Raw genomic sequence first — 24,295 nt, forward strand, 5'->3', positions numbered from 1 at the left:
GCAAAGGTGACACGAAAGTCACAAAATAGTTTAGTTGCATGGCAGGTTGAAGTAAAACAACAATGTTTTCATTATTAATTCCGGACATCTATCTGTCCATGCATAATTCTTCCACAGTGTGTGCCATTAAAGAGCTAATGTACTTTTATATTCCTGAAAATATACCTTCAGTGTTGTTTGTTGTGTGGTAATGTGATTTTATAGGGTTGTGAATAGGTACTCAATGTCGGATACCTCAACACTCAATACCATTGCTTTAAAGATGCCCTGCCTTAACTTAGAAGCAGTTTACAATAGTATTAGCATGATCTATTATGCCTTCCACCAACTTCATAAGGCATTTTATATGAGGTGTCAGAAGTAGTAGAGATTAAAGGGACAACATTCAAAACGTCTCGCAACAAATGTGTGTGTACGATGCAGGAAGTTTTTTCTTTTTTTCAAATATTTTTAATCTGCATATGGGCTTCACATTCTTATTTTTTTCCTTGACCTTCGGTGGTCTTTAGTCATGTTAATTGTTGAACAACAATAGCTAAAATTGATTTAATAATGTTTAGAAAATTAAAACCGGTATAGAAACTGAGATTTCGATGTTACTTCCTTTGTTGTGTTCAAAAAGCCAGCAAAATCGATGCTAACGTTTCTAGTCATTCGTTATACTTCAAAAATGTATCTTTCACTTTCTCTGAATCCCTGGGTGACAGTACCTGTAACTTAGCGCAATGGCAGGATAGAAGACGTTGTATTGTAGCCTAAACTATGGTGGTGTCTGAAGGTGGTTGAATGGGCAGGATTGCCTGGCTTTTCTTATATGGAGTGTTGGAATTCAATAGACTTTTAGATACCATACAGAATCTATAGTGGTGTTAAAACATTGGAAAGTAGAAATAAAAGGGTGGTTTGATGTTAGTGAGGGTTATGTACAAGGAAAAGGATGGTTTGACGGTAGCGAGGGTTATGTACAAGGAAAAGGATGGTTTGACGGTAGCAAGGGTTGTGTACAAGTCATTGGCCTGATGATCTCGAAGGTGGTTTCCTTTAAATTGTAGGTTGTAGCTATTTTTAGGGCAGTTTTGTATGCTTTATAAATGTATTATTAACTTTGTTTTATTTTGGTGCAACAGCATTGAAGACATATTTCCAATAAAAAAGGATTCAGACTCTGGTGTTGGCAGTGACAGTGGGGAGAAGCGTTTATCGGCAATAGAGGTAACTATATTGTCTCAATTACCTTTTTCTTTTTTTTCTTTTTTATAAAGCACCTGATATATTGAAAACTTGCAAGAGCAGGACCCTCTTCCCCTTGTCGTGACATATGCTAATGTTTTGGTCAGATTTAAATATTGTCAATATTAATTTTATTGTTAATTGCCTACAGAATTTCCTGGCGCGTGATAAATGATATGTAAAAACTGTGAACGCATACATCGGTTCTGTACAATGCCAACACCAAATACAAGAGGGAGCCCAAGCTTTCTGTCTAGGTTATGTGAGGGTATAGTTACACAAAGAGATAAGCGCTGTAGGTTTTCCATGTCCTGGACTATATTTATTTTATGTATTTAGGCAAACAATATTTTATTATTTTATTATTGGCCCAGCATTTTTTTAGATCTAGCTCTTGAGAGTATCAGCCTCCATTTTTTAAAGTTTGAAGCAAAATCATGTTATTTATAACATTTAAATGCTACTTAAAAGAACTGAACGTTAATTAGTAAAGCATGAAGCTGAGACAAAAAGGTTTGTTAATAAAAAAAAAAAAAAGAAGGGTGCATAACTCTTGTGAGATGAAAGATGGTGTTCCCTATGAAATGGTAGCATGTAAAAGGGGCAGTAGGTTAGAACTAAACAGTAATGGCTGTGGGGTATCATGGCCTAGGCCAACTAAGTGATTGGCCTCCTAAGAGCAACAACTCTCAATGGGCTAGTTGGGGGACATCACAGTGTAATGTTTACCTAAAGTCTGAGTCTGGTCAGTAAGTTGTTTTTTCTTTTCCTCCTCTCAGTGGAATAGTGAGACCAACATCTTGTTCTCGTGTATTGTTGAAGTGTTCTTAAAATATACAGACCTTGTTCCATTTGTAACAAAAAATAATTTTTTAAAAAGCAAATGTAGTTTATTATTTACTGAAAAAGCTGTATTTCTAGCATAATGCCTTTATATACACTGCATTTCATGTTCACAGGCCAGCAAAATGATTTTCAATTCGTACAACTACTCCACTCCATTTTCCCAAATCTTTTTTTTAAATTTATTTCGGGGGAACCCATGGCTTCAAAATTTCAGGAAACTTTACATTTCTAATTCAGACTCTCTAGATGGATGAGGTAGGTCCCTAGGGGGCGTCATGGGCTTTGCTTAGGCCAGAGACCCATAAATACACCACTGAATGATACCATATTGGACACAAAAGTATATTGCATTAACAATGTTTACACAAATAGGCTTGTTGGCTTTGTGACATGATCATGACGCAATCATATCAGCCTGCCAAATGAATGGCGATCTTGGAGAATAATGTGTACATGGGACCACGTGATAATGCATACATTGATAATAAAGTTGTGTGTGTATATTCATTAGTGTTTCAGTCCTAATGTATAGAACATATGAGGGAAAAATAAACACAGTTACTTTGTAGAGTATTCAGTCTGGGGAATGGTTCAGTTATATACAGCTTTTGCCATCTTTTGGTCAGTTTGCGCCTCTTCATCTTGGATGCCTAAAAATAAATGTACAGCTGCAGGATATGAGACCGAGGATTTTACCTGTGATGCAATGACACTTCATCCCTCTTAGGAAACATCTGGATGACAGGGCTGGACAGACTAAGGTTTACGGCTAAAATTAAGAATTCTGATGCTTCTGTAGAAGTCTCTGTTTTTCAAAATATCCCCCAGTTTTGGTATTTAACAAAATACATCTCTTGTAACATTTCTAACATACCTCTACTGGTGGACAACCATTGCTTTGGAATGTAGTATGGAAAGATAAAAAAAAATCTATTTTTGCCAACCAACATTTGCAATTCAGTAAGCGACACAAAACACCTGAGTAGCGCGAGTCATTAGAAGCTATCTGTTTGAAAACTAGTATGTGGAAACACTGGGAAACGTGGAAGGAAGGCATTTTCATATTGATTCCTTCCACAGTGGCAGGCCGGGTACCAGGAAGCAGCACGTTCCCTGGGCCGATACCTAGCAGCTGATTTACTCCTCCTGGTGGATTGCAAATTAACCCTATTCAAAAGGCCCTCTTCTTCTGCACCAGCATGTCTTAATGTGTGTTAATGTTAAAATTGTTCCTCTTAATATCATTGCTGATGCTCTATACAGGGATGTGTTTATCTTGGGCACTACGATAGGCTTGACCCAGAGCAGCATCCCAACCGCTCACTCCACAGGCACTATCTTTGATAGGGGCACCAGGATAAAACCTCATATCTGCAGCTCGGCACAGGCTCTATAGTGTAAATGAGCCAGTTGTAACAGCTCCCACAATCTTAGTCAGCTATTTGCAGGCTGAAAAATTTAGATTTTCACAACAGATGGAGCTTCAAGGTTGCCAAAACTTGCTGTTTGTAAATGAGGAACAAAAACATGAGTACTGCATCTTTGGAACAAACAAACTCTTTAATCTCTCTATCCCGGGAGATTAAAGTGCAGGTGGACTTCCTATAACCCCTGTGTGTTTACTTATTGGCTCCATATAGGACCATTAAGCATCAAAGCAAATATAATGATGCACGTAACTGTAGAATTCTTTGAAAGCATCATGGATGTCATATTGAGTACACCTGCTGAATAATATACATCTGTGTTGTGTATTGTTCCTTTTGTCCGTTACGCAGTAATCTAGACTGCAAGGCTTCCCTTTTGTTCCAAACCTGCAGTGTCACCAATCATCTGGAAGGTGGGTCGCATTGTACAGAAAATATTGGTGCAATGGACTCATAATTTGGGAATTCTGTTTATTCTTTCTTTATATGAATTTTAATGGTTCTTACAATTGAAAAGGCTCTAATGGGTGAGTGGGACAGTCCTTATGTCACTTATCTGTTCACCTAGTCTGTCCTTGAAAAGCACTGAAAACATTATTCAGCAAAGACTTCAGTCAAGGCCCAGTTAGCTACCAGCAAAAATATAATCTGTTGTGTATAGAAATGTTTGATGTTAACAAACCAGTTATTGGATGTCATTTTTTTACAAGAAGCAAATCTTTTCAAATATCACCATAGCAACCAATGGAATATATCTGTTGACTGAACCATTTTGTTTGTAGCTATGGTGATAAAAGTTCTTTGAATCTTTCTTTTATGTGACCCCATACTATTGTAATATAAAGTAAAAATATTGAATAGAAACAGTTTTATTTTGGGCTTATATTGTTTTGTATATACAAATGGTTAAATTATGTCTCTCACAGCCCTGTGATGAAGACTCTGCCAGTCCTAGTGTGCCAATGTCTGATATCCTGGAAGAAGAAAATCTTACCAAAGAAGACTTAGACCAGCATTTTAATAGCCCTCCAAATGGTAAGGAGACAAAAACATTTTATACAGAAATAGCAGCAAATACCAATAATGTTTCAAGGAATTTGAATTTGCAAAGTGCCGGGATGGAACTAAATATATTTGCAACAAGCTGGATTGAAATATCGTGACTAAAGATAAGAAGGGAGCAAATTATGGGTAGATGGGAGTGCAAGATGACCGGGCTTGGGGAAAAGAAGGGGTAGCATCAAAGCAATCACGGGCATCTCTTTCTGTAGATGTGGAAATTAATGGATGTCCGGTTTATTATTGCAGGATAATTTATCTCAGAATATTATTGATATTCTTGTCTTTACACCGCACCATGTTTATTGTTTGCTTACAAAATTCTTTTACTGTCCTAGTAGGACCTCATCACAGTCCTCTCCGTAATTTCACTGGAGATCTGGAGAACTCAATCTGCCAATGCAACAAGAACATAGATGCCATTGACAATGAATTTGTGAGTTATATTAATGTAGTGTATGTGTGTGTGTGTGTGTATATATATATTGATATATTGTAGTAAGGTACCTGTTAGGACACTTTTAGTGCTGCGGGGACAGTAGGAGACCCGATATGTTTCCAGGCTTTTATTGAACCAAATCGAACAAACACACAAAGAAAAACCTGCTCCTATTTAGGAGGCTTGCTATAAAGCAGTCTTCCCTGACTAACAAAGAACTGGCCAGCTAAGCTGGTTTCCAGTATAAAATAAACTGGAACTCAGGTACACCCAGGCCCGGACTGGGACAAAAAATTGGCTCGGGCATTTAAGACTGAGCAGCCCATTTTTATTTATTTATTTATTCTTGAGAAAGGACCTGAGGTGGTCCGAAACGTTGGCCGTGCTGATTGAAATAAACTAGTGTTTAATGCACTTTACTACAAAGACCCGTGAGTGCCCATTTTTCTTTGGTTACGTATATATATATATATATATATATTATACATCCAGCATTTGCATTTGTTCAGCAGACTGTGTGTAGTGATGTCAATAGCTATCGGTCCAAAGTATGCACAGGACTTTGCAAATAATTTACTGTATGGTTGTTAATGTGTTAGGTTCATAGCCTGTGTCAGCTCATTTAGAAACTCCCCAGTTAAGACAATGTAGATTCAAAATTCTTGGAAATGTGTAACTAGTAGTTCTTATATCCTTAGTTGCTCTTACTACTTTCCAGACACAAATGTGGTGCTTAAGCCTCTGGTAACAGGACAGATAAATCATCATGCAATATTTTATTTTTGTTCACAGAGCCAGGTTTCTGAATTTGATGAACCATTGGAAATACTAGAGGAATCACATTTGATAATAGAAAACATGTGAGTACATCAATGTAATGTCCCTACAGCCCCACCAACAAACAATGGATATGAAAGTACTTCTATACTTGTAAGTACTTCTTGCATGCTTTACCTGTAAATAAATACTTACCTTGTTAAAATGCTATAGCTGCAGAGCTCCTGGGACTCTCGCACAAGCCATGGCTGGAGCTGGCTGGTGGTGAGGATACTCCACATCTCCAGAACTCATCTCCTGCTAGCCCTAGTGTATCTGAAATGAATGAATAAATCAATGATTCTATTTCAATGTACATTGCTGTTGTAGTGGCAGATGTGTAATGATAAGCTTTTCTGTAAGTAACCCCTATATTAACTCAAATTTGAACATTATTGTTTTTATTCTTTTTTAAACAGAAAAAATGCTTCTGAAGGTGCAGATCACAGCACACCTATGATAGAACAATTAAGAGAGGCAGTTGATATGTTGCAAGATCCAACAAGGTATGAAGATGTTTTATATATGATGTCAAGCCTGCTTGCCTCCTCAGCAGTCATGTGGCTCCCTACCCTTGTTAGACATCAGGAGCTGGTAATATTGAGTGTTTCTGGGCTAGATTGGATACCTGCATGTCCCATGGTACTCCCCATCAGCTTTAATTTTCTTCTGGATTACTGACCTTTTGTCTCCTCTTGGTACCTTAGGTGCCTGTCACAATCGTTGGCCTTCAATGTCCATTATTTATTCTCCCAGAACCGGAAAAAACAAATATCCTAAAGTGTATTTTGTAATGCGTAATGAGATTTGTTTATTACATATAGGATTTTGCTTGAACTATTCTGGTTTTAAGGTGATTGCTCCTGGTCGGAAGGTCTCTGGGAGAGTTACCTGTTTCTGTAGAGTGTTACACGTCCACAGAGGTTTGTGAATAGCACAAACTTTACCTACAAAGTCATGGAGGTTTAACCGGAAAATAAGCTTTCGATTTTGTGATGCGTGGTTTATTTACAGAGGCATTTACATTTCCATACAACCTGCAGGTCTGTGAACAGATAGATGCCTTTTTACACATGTACAGTGACAACCATAAAGTAGTAGGGAAAAAAAGTATCCTGTTAGTGTATTTTGTAACAGGAATTTTAATTGACAAAAAGCAGGGACATGTTTTTACTCCCAAAAGGATTGCATTATCAAGAATGTATGTTTAGCCTGCATTCATTTACTGTTGATAACAGTGGTCTGTTGGCCAGTTATCGTATAAAATCAGGCATACCACACTGTGATAATGTTTGCCTTTGTTTGTCAGTTCTAGTTTTGTCATTCTCGTTTTGTATTGAAAGAAACTATGGGTAAATTGTTGGCCCTATATAAAAGACAACATTATTATGTCTGATGTTTTGCTGCTGCCCCCTAACTAACCTACCTATTTACCTAGCTATCCCCTAACACCCTACTTACAGTGCAGTCTATAATCTGCCCAGCACCAGAATTTAACTTTTTAGGTGCTGGACTAGCTAAGTAAGGGTTGCACACCCTAATTTGCCTGGCACCTGAACATTAATCTATGTATCCAGCAGTTCATTCTGGTGGCTTTCATGTCCGTCTGTGATATCTTCATGCTTAATTGGTAATAAGCCTTGCTGAGGCATTGTTATATTTTCTTTTCTAGGCTAACTATGGAAATTGAAGATGGAATGAATTTATACAATCTACAGTCCACCACCGCTGCTGATTTAAACAAGTCTGCCATAAAGTGTGTTTGTGTAGCATCTAAAATATATAAGGAATAAATATTCCAAACTTACTTCCCAGTTTATGGTGTAACTTTTCTTCTTTATCTTTATTTCAGTGGACAAGTAGAATTACAGATGTCTCCAATAGCTCAGGTAATATTTTTATAGACCAATAAAAAACAAAACAAAATGGTAACATGGCTTTTTTATGAGCTTATCAAACATTGAAGGGCAATAATTGTACTACAGTATAAGTTAAATGTTATATTTTAAAGCCACCTCTCTGAGTTTTAAAATTTAATTTCCTGTTGTCTCAGAGCATGTATGTTATGATTCCAACGTACTAACAAGGCTAATTTTGTTTTCAATTTTCAGAATAGTATGACCAACGAGACTCCAACGTCACAAAATTCCCAGGACGAGGTCAGTCTCAGAATTCTCTAATCACATGTAAAAACATGCTTTTCTATAGAATTAGAAGCGTTTTGAAGGGAGTTTGCTTTTATGTAGCAGGTGTATTGATACACATGATGTATTTAATACCCTAGGATAGTTTGTACCCTAATCTCAGTCACGTGTGGTTACGTTAGCACACATGGTCTCTGTAATTAATGGCCCAGCGATCACATGACCAACAAAGGCCGCTATCAGTCCTCTGCGTCTGGATTTCCAGTGAGTGCTAGAGTAAATCCTACTGTTATCTTAATGGTATGGATCGACATGAAAGGGTTACATGCTGGACCGGGAGCTGACAGCATGGACGTGTGCAGACAGTGGCAAGAGAGGATTTTTTGCCCTATGAGATATAGGGTACGTTGTAGTAAGGAAGAAAGTAGGGCCTAAAATTAAAGAATAAGGGTGAAAATTCCTGAAATAAAGGGCATGAAATTAGGAGAAAAAGGAAAAATTCTGCAGACACCCATGGTAACAACATTTCATTATCGGATGTTTTAGATTTTAAGAAATGTTTCTCTGCAAATGTAATTTCTGCATAGCATGTTAACCTTCAAGTTAGCTTTGTGTTTCACCAGATAAAGGATGTTAGTGTGCATTTTAACTGAGCTATAATATGGTTGTATTTATTAGCGTAAATATACACATGATTGCATCTCTATCTTCGCATACAGACTGAAGACAGCACTCCCACAATGTCCCCAGTACTCAGCACAACAACCTTTGGTCTTAAACCTAGATCTGGTAAGTCTAATTATTTTTGTTATGAAAGTTTTTGGTTTTGATGACAGAATGAAAAGAGGGGGAAATCAAGCAATTAGTTATTTGTATTGGGATGAGATGCATATTTTGTTTTGTCATGTGACCGACACCTGCCTAGAAATGAACCTCCGCCATGGCCTGGTTTGATGGAAGCTAGTGTGTATAGGTATCTTCGTTAGCAGTAGTAGTAGTGTGAAGGACAATTAAAGGATAACAATCATATAGCTTTTATTTTTTTCCTTTTTCATATAATGAAACTAAATTTGCCCTGACTGAAATCTCATATCTTCGAGTAATTTTATGGAAAAATCCAGCACTTTTAACTGTGGTTGCCTGAACGCTGTCAGTTTTAATAACTAGATGTGTTTTGTAAATGATTATCAATACCAATGTTATTTATGTCCTACTTCCAAGTTGCTCTTTGTGAGCTGATTTATCTATATTGATTTATTGTAATCATGGTAACAAGAATGGTCCAACTTGAACATGTTACAGTTGGTGTGCTGGTCTGGCTAAAAAGACATGTTTTTTGAATAATGATCCAGCATCAGAAATCATATCTATCTTTTCAAATTGTTGCCCACATCATCTGATTATAAAAAAGAAAAAAGAACAGTGGCCCCATGGAAATTAGTAAAGATATTCCAAAGCAAAGTCTTCAATATACACATGAGACGAGATATTTTTGACAAGTTTCGGGGAGAGTTGTCTTTCAGCTCTTTGATGCCGCTGTACATTATAAAGAGGCAACCCCATACTGTAATGAAAAATGTGGCCCGAAACATATCATGATGACATGAAAAGTCATGAAAAAACTTGCAGTGTGCACTCCCGTGCATAGCGCTGCCAGGCGTGGGTGCACGAGAAAAGCAAAAGGCTGGCATACTTGTGAAATTGTGTCTTTTGTTATCTAAACTGTGTTTGTAAAGTGTATTATCATTTAACCCTTTATTTTCTGTGCGCCTACCTTGCCCTATTCTGTGTGCTGTTGTGCAGTGAAATGTCATGTAGTGTGCCCTGTAAATTTAAAAAAATATATGTTCAGAAACCTATGCATGGGGATATTTCTGCAGTTGTATGTACTTTTGTGATAAAAAAAAAAACCTAAAAAAAACAAAAACACATGGAAAGCTTGGTGAAAAATGCAACAAAAGTGAATGTTACGGCTCCCTTAGCAGACATTGGTGACCATCTGGTTGCATAATTGTCCAAATGCTCCTCGTGAAATACCCTGGCTTGTCTTCTCTCCCAAAATATATACTTTTGTGGGGGGTATTTTGAGCTAGTGGGCTGCCAAGCAGTCCCAAATGAGACATAAAGGTTTTTGTTTTGTTTTTTACAAAAACCTATGCATGTTGGTTTTTTCAAATTTAAGACACATATTATTATATATTGTGTGGTAATTTGGTCAACTGCTTTTTATAGTAAAATATTAGAAAAAAAATAATTCATTATTTTAATGTTTTATCCATATTGTATCAAAAGTCAACTCTATCAGTCCTTAAAAAACAAACAATATATAATATGTGTGGGTGCATAAAAAATTTAAAAGAAGAATCATAGTTAAGGAAACAGTAAAAAACAATGCTGAACAAGTCTCAGGTTTTTGGCCACAAAACACCCTCAGTGAAGAAGGGAGGGAGTTAAGACCACAACTCTCCTGCAAACTCTCCTTTAGTGAATAATCCCCATTTACAATAATTACAATTTATTTACAATAATTTACCACATATTACAAAGGATTGGATCTTTAGAGCCTAGGATGGTCTTGGTGAGGTCCAGTCTTGTATGTGTATTTGAAACACACAGTATGTGTGTGACATATAGTGACAGAATCTGTGTACTTTCTGTATTATATTTGATGTAGTCGGATATACTACGTATAAAGTATGGCACTATACAGACTTTGTACAATGGCTCTATAGATGGGAGAAACAGCCTTTATTTTGGGATAAGCTTTTATAGCTAAAAAAATACATGTATTTCCATAACTGTACTAATACTCATTACTAATACTCATACTTGATCTTGTAAACTGGAGACATAAAAATCTGTGAGTGCTCTATGTCACCTCTTTTCTGTTGGCCTGGGTGTTTCTGGTGCACTCACATCATGCTTCTCAGACCAAGCATGTGCATTTACTACAAGAGGCTTCGTTAAGCCAATGTCATCCATAGTTTTGCAGAATTTATATCCCCATTAGGCTTAATTCCAGAGCATTCCGTAACCTCAGAACAGTTCTTTGGTTAATATACATGTCGCTGCTGACTACAAAACCACAGGCGTTGTAGTTTATCAGTCAGTTATTTGGAGAGTCATTGCTGAGAGACCAGCCACATGAAAATAATGATATCTGATTGAGTGACATAATTTCAAGAGACAAAGTCTCAATGTCTGGATGACAGCAGCTTGTTTTGAAGCAGCTCTTTATCCATGTTGGCATGTTCTGCTTCAGATCAGTTGCATTCCCGCACAAGCTGTCAGGGAAAGAATGTTAAAAAGAACACGTTCTAGGGATCTGTAAGTATTCAGAACTATTGCAATATATGTGTATAAACAGTGTTCATTATCGGTTTGTCCCTTTTTTCTACTGTATTCAAATGTTAGCACTTCCTACACAATGAAATACACCATTCGGCTCTATTTCTTTTTCTTTGTGCAATGTAAGAATATTTAGTTCAGGAACCACCCATAAGATACATTTTAACTTTGTCCCTGGTATGTTGAAAACTTAAGATACTTTTCAGAAACACTGAACATCTTCCCAATCTTTTGAAGAATGCCAGCTGTCTGCGGGAATTCTTTCAAAGTACAGTGGGGTCTGGCCACACACTAAAGCTTATTCTGGATACTGTTCTCAGATAAGCGCCGTGCCAGATTGCTCATTGCAAAGACTTTTTATATGGCTACATTTGAACCTCCTATTTTAAGAAATTATTTAAAAAGACATCCTGACTAAATAATAGTATATATACATATGCATTTAAATACATATATTTGTTTTTTTAAATGAGCTTGTGTTCATCTTCATTGCACAAGGAGTCTGGATTGTGTCATGGTGTTTGCAGCAGAAGAAATAAAGCAGTTATGTGGCTTCTTTCCTTATTGAAATATTTTGTCCAATACTGTTACGGTTTTAGGATGTTAGGCAATCAGGTAGGAAGGAATGCACCAGGCATGACATTGTATCCAACATTAGCTTGCTGATCTGATTCACAAATTCAGAAATCTAATTAAGTACACTTGCTTTTGAGCCTGTTGGTTTTTTTTTTCTTTGTCAACCATTCTATTTAGCAGGCTTGATGCTTGTGCTTTAGACCAAAAAAATAACAGGTCACTAAAGCCATCAGCACCATTCTTTCCAGTCGTTGTATTAGAGAGAACAAAATCCATCTACTAATCACTCTATTAATCACTCTCTAATGTAACAGATGAGGTTAACCCTCTCCCAGCACAAATCAGAATATTTGCAACATTCGGTTTGCATGCATTAACTATTAATATAGTATTAATGATAATACAGACATATTTAATAATATAGACGGTCTGCTAAAATCTTATACAGTATTGCATTATTACTTGCATTGCTTGTAGCCTATCCTACATATCCAGGAATATATATTGCTGAACATTCTAGCAGAATAAATATAGACTTATTCTTACTATGGACATGTCTAAGGCAAGAAGTTTTTACATGCAAAACAGAGCTTCCTTTTTTTCTTAACACAGCATCACTGTTTTTTCATATTCGAGAGATATTTACCAACAATGCAAGTGAAAGGAATTATCGTGAGAAGGAATAAGTGACATTTTTCCATGTTGCATACTACAATTAACAAAACTTTGAAAACAGATACAGTATGTATAGATCTGTGTCAATGTAAAGATGTGTTGCCATGTATAACACAATAATTATAAAAAAGAAATCTAACAATAAAGTACATTTTACATTTGTGTAATTACAATCACTTAGTATCGTAATCAGTTTAATTTACCAAAATATATTTGTGTTCTAGAGCGATGTTATATGACACCATATTCCTATGGAATTAACAATTGCAAATAAAATTTACATATAATTGAAAGCATTTAAATAAAATGTAACTTCTTACCTTCATTATTTTTTTCATCCAATTTTATAGAACAAAGAATTTAAACTCTAGTACCGTATTCCTAGAAAACATAAAATAAAACACATGCAAACAGAATAAAAATGAATAAAATGTTTGATTACAGTATGTTTTGTTTTACTATTTGTCCCTCAAGTCTTTATCAGCATTGATAAAGCACGAGAAAAAATAAAAATATATTACTATCTGTTTATGTTGGACAGCACCAGGCTTCCGAAAGACACTTCAACTTTATAGACACAAATGTCCAACATTGTTAATAACAAACCCTTTTCTTCTTCAATCTGGGTAGCCTCCATGTTAAATCAAATATTAATATGGGTTATATTTTCATGGTATAATCAGTACCTGAGGTTTAGGAACAAAACGCAATGTTTTTGTATATATTAAGAAAGCTAATTAACAGATATCACTATTCAAATTTGATTTGACTGCTTGCCTAACATACTGTTGCTTCAAATTGTGATTTATTCTGGTCCTCTTTTGCTTTGTATGGACCTCCTCTGACACCCCCTCCTACAGACCCGTCCCTCACTCTTCCTCCTATCTCCTTCAACAAACTTACACAGGCACAAAATTGGGACAGCTATAACTTGGAGGTCTCAACAGAAGGAGCCATTGACAGTGGTAGGTATTGTATATTGTGGAATGTGCACTGCATGTCCATATAGTTGCTTTTCAGAAACCAGTTACCTGTTGGCATCACTTAATGTGCTAAATGTATGTATGAAATAATGATATTCATGCATTGTATAATAATTTACATGGCCAACATAACTGAGCTTACGGGTTATCTGCTGCTGTGCTGGAATCGGTTAAGTCAACACTATGTTGTCGTACTGTTTAATGTAAGTCTGGGATGTTAGACCATTGCACTTCCCAAACATAATTCAGTAGTATAATTATGTTACAATATTTTGGGGGGTTTATTCACTAAAGGGACAAGCTGACAGAAGGTTTTCAGGACAGTTGTGTTTCAGCTCCTTGACTCCACTATGCATTATGAAGATCCAAACTCAGCTTCTGCTGTAGGAAGAGCTTGGCTGCCCCATATAATGCAGAGTTAAATCAGTGAGATTTATTCTCAAAGCCTCCTTACACAGTATACAGGGTCAGCTCAGCCGTTTTCTCTGGAAACCTGTCAGTGTTGGTCCTTTATAACGAATAATGAAGTGTGGGAGCACAACTCTCTTGCCAATGCTCTCTTTGGTGTCGATGATCCGTCCTTACATTTCCATGGCTAAACAATCAATCAAAAAGTGTATGCGTCATTACTATTATTATTTATTTAATAGTTTTCTGTTTAATAGCAGGCTTTCTGCATTTTTATTGTAATTTTGTTTGAGCAGGGCCCTCCCTATTTCTTGTTTCTGTAAGTCCAATTGTTATGTTATTTACTAATTGTTATGTCACCATTACCCAATGTACTGAGCTGTGGAATATGACGCTTTATAAAATAAATAATATTTCTTAGCATGTTTTTGTAATTTAGCATTGTTAGTCATTTGAGAAATGGTGTTTTGTTTGAAATTGCGATAAGGGGCAAATCGCAAGAGGCCATATTATAGGATTAGAAGAACAATGGTTCCAACTAAACAGAGGAAGTATGAAGTGAGAGCAGTAAAGTTATGGAATCCATTAACCAGGCAAATGATGAGTGCAGATTAATATGAAGGCAAAATGGCATTAGTTTTGTTTTGTTTTTTTGCCTTTCTCTGGATCAGTTCAGATAGAGATGCTTTGGAAGGGCTCTATTTAGGTCTTCCCAATGAAATATATAATGTATATATTTGTATTCATTTTAAATTTAATTTAAATATATTATGTATATAATGTCTGTGAACATATATTTTGGTTAGCAAAAAATCTTTTTTTGTTGTTGTATAAGCTTTCTCCATTGTGTATGTTTTTATGGTGTCGTTTTATAAGGAACGAGATTCTTTGCAGAACAATCTTATATCACCTTTATGATATTCCAGATCTTCCTTTGTCTGTTTTACCCTATCCCTCGTCGCAACATGGTTTGTGCTGGATATCACTTATATATTGGTATGCATTGGATATGATTTGATATGAGCTTCTTGGTAGGTGTAGGTAAATTTTTAACCAAAAAATGTAACATAGTCAATCATTTTATACAATCCCTTTACTCTGCAACAGAATGCTGTGGATTAAGGCTAAAATATGAAGCCCATTTTGGTCTTTTTGAGCTACAAGTCACTTATTCGTGTGACAGATGGGATGTAGTATTACAAAATATCATATACACCCATTTTATATATACTCTATATTAATTTTTCTAAACTTCTTTTTACATTTAAGTACCACTAATGATAGATTATGCCAATACTCCCTGTATCCAATGAATACTAATGACATAAGAACCTAAAAAGAGGTCATGTTATTCACTTTCTACAAAACATATACAGTGAACTGTTTTCTTGTCCTGTGCTGTTGAGTGTACTCTACTCCCGCCTAGTGGTTTATTATGATATAGATACAGCTTTTTATGTCTATGTACCATTAGGGTAAGTCTAAATCCTGTGGCTCACTGTAAATTCTGTTGTATATGTGATTCATTTTAACGAAAAAAACTAAAATAAACTAAACAATGTTGCACTCTGAAATGGTTACACTCCCCGTGGAATATTTTGTTTTTTATGAATAAAATAGAGACCTAAAAAAGCCAAATAAATTAAATCTTTGCAAGTAACCACTAAGGTCTTCCTGTGCCACATAAACTGTATGGTCAGTTGGTTCTGCTCGCTTTGCAGTATATGAGGGATTTTGAAAGCACAGATTTATTATTATTATTGTTGTTATTATATCATGTTTTAGCAACTGTACTTTATTCCCCATATTTTGGTTGTTTAAAATATAAAAAAGACACAAAGACAGAGCCAGTGTTCAGGTTCTGACTGATAAGTCTGATCTTTCTTATCTCTTTTTGGATATGTGCTGCAATAAAGGAGAAATAATTTTCAAATGCTTTCATTTCTAAGTAATTTATTCAGACCCATTTTCTACTAATGGCTACTCCATTTTAAGGCCATATAAAAAGTTTAAAAATGTGTAATTTAAAATACACCTGTTATATCTTCAACTCAGTTTTGGTAACATATCAACAGAGGAACAGATGGGTCTACCTGCTGTCATTTCGAAGCATGAGTGTATCTACAGGGCTGTTCTCCTGATGTTTCCGTTTCGCATAATCTCATACTTAAAATACTTGTGTTAGATTGTGTAATGAAGTGCAGAGATCACCAAATAAAAAATTCAGTAATTGGCAATTTGAAATGAGGCATTGGTTGCATTTTTGCATATATCAGTTTGAGCACAGACGTTGTAATTAATAAATAAATCATAAAACTACTTGTTTTAAGGCAGGCATACACACAATTATGGGCCTGTTTGAACCCATCAAGCACGGAGCTGTACATCCTGATTTCAACCACAGTTGACAATAAGCAATATTCAGTTTTCCCAATGTGCTTTCACATTTCAGCATGTAACCCACTATAGTGTACTACACAACCAGTATAAAAACACACAGACCTGACCTAGTGCAACCCTTGATGGAACACCTGGTAGATCTACATATATATTGCCCCAACAACAAACAATTCACATTTAAATACTTGGTAAAGTACTGTGATATGCATTCTATACCGTCCGCAAACAAATACTTTGCTAAAATATTTCTGCTCCAGAGCTGCACTGTCTTCTCCTCTGTCCCGAGTTTTGCTTGAAGCAGCCAATCACTTTATACATGATTATCTGTAGAGTTAAACAACATATCCAAAATCACGTGTGTTCCTTTCATCGTATATGTTCATAAGCATATTGTGTGTCCGTGATAATTCGCTGTAAGTTGTTACACTTTTGTGCAGTGTTTTTTTTAATATGCCATGTACTTAATTTTTGTGCGTATGTTAATTTGCTTTCTTGAATTTAATTTTAGTATTTAACAGACCACAGAGGAATTTGGAATCCGTAGATCCTCAATTTACAATTCGAAGGAAAATGGAACAAATGAGAGAGGAGAAGGAGCTCATAGACAATCTGCGAGAGGTAATGCCCACCCTAATATCTAGAATTGTATTTATTTCTGATTTTAGAAATCATTCACATCATGATTGGCATGACTGGGTGTGTAGCTGGCTGGATTTCAAGCCTCAGAAGGGCAAGCAGCTTTTTTTAATTTTTAGTTTTTTCTGGTGGCATAGTATTTATTTTTCTACTCCCTGCCCTATGTGTAAAAAGAAATGTAGCTCTGATGCTAAACTCAAAAGGGATTGAGAGCTACTGCTTGTGTAATGAACAAACCTAAGTGCAGCAAGAGCTGAGCTATGTTTGTATGTAAAGTAATAGTCCTTGCCAACAATTCTAATTTTTTAAACAATATTGCATATATTTAACTAATTAATTATACTATATGCCACATATGCCACAGTCATGTAGTACTAATGGCTTTTTCTAAATGGTAAACCTGTTTATTTTTATGCAATATATTGTATTTTGTATCTACATGGCATGTCATTTGTGATAGTAGAGTCTATGGCACACATTTATTTTAAACTGTTTGATTCACAGGTTTATTCTGAGTTATCCACCAGGTATCCAGGAAGCTAAACTGGTATAGAAGTATTTAAATTGAGAAGTTCATCAAACAAGGGGAGACATTTGTTTATGATGCTAACTGCTAAACTGTTTAAAAATGTTAACAGTACAAATAATTATAGATTTCTGCTTTATTAATTTGTGTAAAGTGTGTAAAAGTAATGAATTAATGTGAAGAAAAAAAGTTTTATTTTTCATTATTAAAAACATATGGATCCTTATTGTCAACAAAGGTGTACAGAAAATTTTTATTAAAAATAGCTCTGCCATTGATTTCAGAATATTGAAGCAAGATTAAAGATTTGCTTGCCTGAAGACTTGGGATCTGCACTCATGGACGGAGTTGTCCTTTGTCATTTAGTTAATCAGATCCATCCCCGGTCAGTAGGAAGCATCCATGTGCCGTCTCCAGCTGTTGTAAGTTCACATCTTGACATCATTTATTTTAACAACAATGTTGGTTGTAAAGACAAATATTTTAATTTAATTTATTTATTTAATTTTATTTATTTTTGTCGTCGTTGGCATTTATATACTAGACTATTTTGCGAGGAAAGATATTAACAGTTAGGCAATGCTGGCTATTTTTAAGTGGATTTCAGCACACAAATACATCTTTCTGTGACAAAATAATCAAATACCTTACAGTCTGTAGAGTTTATAAAATGGATGTTACACTTAAGTAATAAATTCTGTCTTTAGTCCTTAAATATAGATAATCAAACCATTTTAATGGACACGCCAAGCAATAAGGGGGTGGATTAACAACATTCCAAAGTTTACTGTTTCATTGATAACCTCCATGTCTTATTATCTACCACCCTCTACTATTCCACCTGTTCTGCTAAATTCAACACATTTATAACTCAAAGCAGCTTTAGAAACCTCACCCCTAGTGCTTAAAACGGCAAAACACTTCCCAGAAACAATTCTTTAATTGTGTAAAATTTAATATACCTACAGCCCTGGAGATTTTAAGTATTAAATTTACATGAGAATTAACATGATGAAACTGACAATTTAGCCCTTAACAACAGCTAACATGTCTGGCACGTCATGGGGTTAAGTGGCGGTGTTGGTGAAATGCCTCGATATTAAGGCATTCAGCAACACTCAAAGAAAACCCAAACAGGGTGCCGTGTAATCCTGGATCCTGGTAATAAGTTTCCAAAAAGGGCTTTCTCTCCTCAGACCTGACCAATACAGGGCAATAGAGCCCCATAAATATAAAATCTAAAGAATTATAAAGATTAAAAATATTAAAATTGTAAAAAGTTAAAGAATACATTTAAAAAAATAAACATTTCATTGCAATAACCAGAGATGTTTCGGCAGGATAAAATGTTGAGGTAATTGTTGATATTTTCGAAATATGTTGATCTGGATTTAATTTTCATGTTCTATATTTTGTAGCCAAAAATTAGCATGGCCAAATGCAGAAGGAATGTTGAAAATTTTCTAGACGCATGTAGAAGAATGGGAGTACCAGAGGTAAGGATTCTTATTTCCAGTTTGATTGTGCCAGACGGAGACTGAATTGTCAACTCTATTAACCCCAGAAGTGTATTGAACTGCTAATGTGAATAATACATTGCATTAGGATGGAATGCAGTAAAAGTTTCATGATCCTGTGTGTTAAAATAATTTTATAACAGCTGTTTAACATTCCATGCAAAACATGGTCATAATCATGGCTACCACATTAATTCCTGTATTTATTTGCAAATGCTAGGGTATTTCAAAATAATTTTTGGTATGAATAACTTGAAATGTTTGCGGGCAGCATGTTGGTAATATATGCCAATATTAACTGTTTATTGAACAAGATGCATTAATTATATATAGGAAGTGTTTAACCAACATACTCCGGTTATGGAAATAAGGAAGGAAGGTAGTAGTGGTATACCAGTATTAGTATTTCTGTACTACTCCATACTGGTTTTAATTATAACGCGATAGATCCCTAACTTCTTAGGCTCATTGGACTTGAATCAGTGACTCATCTAAACCTTAAATCGTTTTAACAGGGGTGAATTACATATGGTTGGGACCATATCTAGACAATGATCACTACAAAATGAATTTTAAATGCATATATTTTAGTCATTTATAGGCTATAAAAAACAGTTTAGAAATTTGTAGACATGCTTAAGACAGTTAAAGGACCTATAAAAGATAAAACACAGAAGACTTTGTGATTACTTTAAAATCCTTGTGGTTGAAGCAGCCAGCATATGTCAGGCATTAATGTAGTCCGGGAATGTTGCTGAACACAAATTCGGTTAGTGTGTCAATGGTAGCATCTACTCTTTAGAAATATTCCTAATCGGAATTGCAATTTTTTTCAATTTTGGCATAGGTTGTTTACATATTAGCAATATTGTGTTTTTTGTATTTCTATGGTGTCAAAAGAAGGCTATACGCGCCCTTAAAAAAACATGTATAATTTGCCAGACAAAAAACATGTATAATTTGCCAAATATGGCAAAGGCAAATCATGGTTAAATTTGGTAAAAATGGCAAAAACATGGACTTTTGCGTAGGAAAAATACACCAAAAATAACCCTTGCAATATGAAACCAAACAATTTCTTAAAGGTTGGCTTCCCAATCTGCATTTCCAGAACTAGGTACCACTGCTTGCATTGTGGCTTATAATACTAATTTATTTTTTATTATTTGTATTATTCATTTTAATTTAAACATTTACATTACATTGTATAGATATCATTTATGTTTAGTTACTACTCACATAAATATGCAAAAATGTGTTACTTAAAAATATTGATAATGTGTACGGCTTTAATATGTTGATACTAAGCAGAGTTTTACCCAATGACATGCCTGGCACATTATGGCATTCAATAAGTTTAGAAAGTGATCAAAGGTTGCTTTCTTTGCTTAAACAGTGTTGCTGTAGTGCCTCGATATTGAGGCATTTAGCAACACTGAAAACTGCTGCAAGGGCCCAGTGTGGCCCTCCCTGGATTATCCTTGTGCACCATAAAAAATAAACAAGTTTCCAAGAGTGTCTCTACAGCCCAGCTTTCTTATCAAAATATGATTAGTAAAACATATTTTAAAAAAAATTGAAAAAAAAACAAAACTGTGGTAGCATGTAAAAACAATTCTTCAGTGATGTCACTATCAAGGGAACCAGACAGTTCCAACACAATGTAAAAAAGTCCTAAAATATAAAATGAAAAGTCATTTATTTTTATGTGCTAAAATTAGTGCTGTATCTTCCCAAAAATTCTGGCATTGAATGAGTAAAATACTAGCATTTGACCTATAGGGTGCCTAGTATGGTTTTATGGACTAAATTTAATTGGCTAGGTTCAAAGATGTCCCAAATATGACATAGGTGTAGACTGATCAGATGTCAAAATAAATTCCAAAAAAACCCATGCATTTTCCAAATGTGGCCTTTTAGCTCCCAAACAACCCAACAAACCTTTGAAGCTGCTATTGAGATGTTTGTTAGTGACATATACCAAGAGCTGTAAATTCATACCTAAAGTACAATGTGTGGGGGGAAAAAACACAAAGAATTACTACCACAAACTTGGACAAAGGCTGGTGGTTGAATTAGTGCATGGAATGAGTTAAAATGCTACCATTTAAAACACTCTGGGGTATCTAGTTTTCAAAAAAAATAGGATTCCATGGGAGTATATTGAATTGGCCAGCTTCAAAGATGTCCCAAATAGGACAGGGGGACAAGGATTACCAGATTTGACAGATACTTTTATTCATTGACCTATTACTTGCAAAAAACATAGGGCAAATATTAGAATCTATTAAGGAGGTTTTCTTTTATTCGCTTTTGCAAATTAGATATGATCAAAATTGTATCTAAAGAAAGACCTTCTTTTTTCTGAAAAAACAATCTAGAACTTGTGTGGGTACAGTAAAACAAGAAAGAAGAAAGTTACAGCTAAACACGAGCCCCGCAAAAATGTTAAAGCAGCCTCGGTCAGGAAGGGCACAAAAAGAAAAAAAAACATCCTGGTCCTTTAGGGTTAAATGTATATATAAAGGACATATTTGTCTTGTATCTGGGGATCTGAAAATGTATTACTTAAGTTTAATATTAAGTGACCCAATCTTGTTTTGCAATTGCTTTGACCTTGATTTGCTGCCTGGAGGTTTGCATTTAACTGCTAAGACAAGCTGTGGTTGTTATTTGAAAAAAGCATTTATTGTGAAGAAATTCTGAGATACATTTGCTAAGTGTGTATACATTGTTGAGTGATTAGCAGGGTTTGCAGGACTAGAAGTTGTATCGCTGACTAGTCAGTAAGAGTTTAGTTACTGAGTTTAGTTGTTTAGTAGATGGGTCATTAGTAAGAACATATCAACCTGTAGACCTTGAATCTTGTAGGAAACATCAGTAACTTAGATTTATAGAGGTATGCAGAGCCACCCTTTATCGTTATCTGAATCTTTTGCCACAACATAATAGATAGGAACAGAGCGTGGTTACACAACGCGAGGTCACGTATGTGAAAATGGATTTCATTGTTAAAAATGTGTAGCATTTTCTATACCCCACCACCCCACAAGCTCTTTTAAAGAAAAACAGAAAAATTATAAAAATTAATATACGTGAGTCTACTATGTCCACCAGAGGGCAGGGCAGTGTCATAGAAAAGATTCTAGTTGGAACTCTCAAAAAGTTGCTATCGGCAACTGGGGCTAATATTAATATATATGGGCAGCAGGGGCATCAATACACAAGGGGCAAAAACACTAAGGGGGGGTATAAATGACAATGCAGTGTGAAAAATCCATCCTGATGTAGAAGTCTGTGACGTAGATTGTGTCCTGCTGTTTGTGTGTTTTTGGTTATCGGTGTAGCAGAGCCTGTCCTCGGGTGTGTGTGTATAGACGTTGGTGTGGCAGAGCCTGTCCTGGTGTGTGTTTGGGTGTTGGTGTGGCAGAGCCTGTCCTGGTGTGTGTGTTCGGTTGTCAGTGTGGCAGAGCCTATCCTAGGGTGTGTGTTTGGGTGTCAGTGTGTCAGAGCCTGTCCTGGTGTGTGTGTGTGTTTGGATGTGGGTGTGGCAGAGCCTGTCCTGATGTGTGTGGGTGTCTGTGTGGCAGAGCCTGTCCTGGTGTGTGTGTGTGTGTGTGTTTGGTTGTCGATGTGGCAGAGCCTGTCCTGGTGTGTGTGTGGGTGTCGGTGTGACAGAGCCTGTGTTGGTGTGTGTGTTTGGTCATCTGTTTCCTGGCACTTAACTTACAGTAGGAATTATTTAATTTATATTTATCCAGAGATAAAATGCCCTCCTGAAGTTGTAGTGACTTCAAGGGACAAAACGTTCAAGGCCCTGAAATCATTTAGTGGAAAAGTTATTTATTGTGTTATAATATTTATTTCAAGGATTAGTCGCACTCAATTGTGGCTTCAGGCTTCCCATGTTGAATGATCAAGTATTATTTTAGCCCAATACCAAAAGTATAATTCCATAGCACATTACTTTTAGAAATTATGAATGCCCCCCCCAGTTTGACTGTGGTATCTTCTGTGCCCCCCCCTATATATTGTTTCTAGAGTCGCCACTGTGCAAGAATATTTGCCCTATTCCACCCCAACAAACCACATTTTGTACTATAGCTGCACCATAAACATCCCAAATCCTGACTAAGCTCATCTGTGCTGATTTATTATTATTCATATTATTAAATTATATGATAATAGGAAACATTTTAAGACCTAATAATGTAATTAGTGACTGAATATAATATATATGTTTATAGAAAAAAATCAAGTGGTTGTGTATTTGATTATTTAAATAAATTATTATTATTAGTTGTCATCCAGTAATTTTTACACACTGGTGAGTTTTATACGTGTATATATTTAATGATATTAGTGAATTTGGAAAATGTAAAGAATATTTTTTGGCACAATCCCTGGTTACCACAAATGTGAGGGGAGTATTAGGTCTTCCCAACACTAGCACTGATTATTATTATGATTACTCTAATACTTTAAATAAATGGATAGCACTTATATATGACATCATAATCCTGTGCTCCGAAGAGTGTCTGAATGTGACATCTTAATCCAGTCCCCTTAGCCTCGACTACATGCCACTGGCAGCTGTCAGACTTCTCACTACCTTGCAATGCACAGGGGCACCAGGAGACCCCACACCCATGGCGAGTGCCTGGTTGACCTTTTTGTAGCACTATCTCTAAGTGCACACACAGTCAGTCATTCATCTCACTATGCCTCACAGGGAGAAAAATACTAGATGGAATAATTATTATAAAAAACATACCTCCGTGCTTTGAATAACTAAATGCACAGGCTTGTATACCTGAGGGGATGAATGGGTCAATAAAATTAATTCATGTAGTCCTTTTTTTTTTTTTTTTTTCTTCTTCTATCGTTCACTTACGGGTTCTAAAATCATACGTTAATTTTACTCCTTTGTTTTCATGCGTCCAACCTCATATTCAATTGCGATGCTTTTTAAGCTTCCTTTTGCTTTTATTTTATCCATGTTTACTCTGTGTAGAAATAATTATTTTGCCAGCATGTCATCTACCTGTATCTATATACTCCCCTAAACAGATTTATGCAGTAAATGTACTTCAAATGGTGTGCATATATGTTTGTTTGGTGTACACATAGACATTGTTGAAAGAAATGCCTTTGGGCATGAACTTTATCATTTGTGCTCTAGTAATTTGCTGGCTTAGAGGTTTCTGCTGTTGTGGAAATCACATGTACCAGGCTTTCCTTAAGCTTAACCCCTAGCATATTGAT

General features: G+C 35.7%; 1 protein-coding gene across 1 annotated transcript in view; it reads left to right on the plus strand.

Annotated features, from left to right (window-relative positions):
* LRCH1 (leucine rich repeats and calponin homology domain containing 1) overlaps window positions 1–24,295 on the plus strand; it is an 82,050-nt gene that overhangs the window by 48,906 nt on the left and 8,849 nt on the right. The window contains exons 7-18 of the mRNA XM_089501133.1: window positions 1,128–1,212; window positions 4,430–4,538; window positions 4,901–4,998; window positions 5,794–5,861; window positions 6,237–6,323; window positions 7,490–7,573; window positions 7,670–7,706; window positions 7,929–7,976; window positions 8,681–8,750; window positions 16,860–16,969; window positions 17,798–17,935; window positions 18,932–19,009. Coding sequence (XP_089357259.1) covers window positions 1,128–1,212; window positions 4,430–4,538; window positions 4,901–4,998; window positions 5,794–5,861; window positions 6,237–6,323; window positions 7,490–7,573; window positions 7,670–7,706; window positions 7,929–7,976; window positions 8,681–8,750; window positions 16,860–16,969; window positions 17,798–17,935; window positions 18,932–19,009 — 1,012 coding nt within the window. The remainder of the gene's footprint in view (window positions 1–1,127; window positions 1,213–4,429; window positions 4,539–4,900; window positions 4,999–5,793; window positions 5,862–6,236; window positions 6,324–7,489; window positions 7,574–7,669; window positions 7,707–7,928; window positions 7,977–8,680; window positions 8,751–16,859; window positions 16,970–17,797; window positions 17,936–18,931; window positions 19,010–24,295) is intronic.

Source organism: Sceloporus occidentalis, unplaced genomic scaffold (genome assembly GCF_023333645.1).
Source record: "Sceloporus occidentalis isolate IW3139 unplaced genomic scaffold, rSceOcc1.0.p SCAF_164, whole genome shotgun sequence".
Classification (NCBI taxonomy): Eukaryota; Metazoa; Chordata; class Lepidosauria; order Squamata; family Phrynosomatidae; genus Sceloporus; species Sceloporus occidentalis.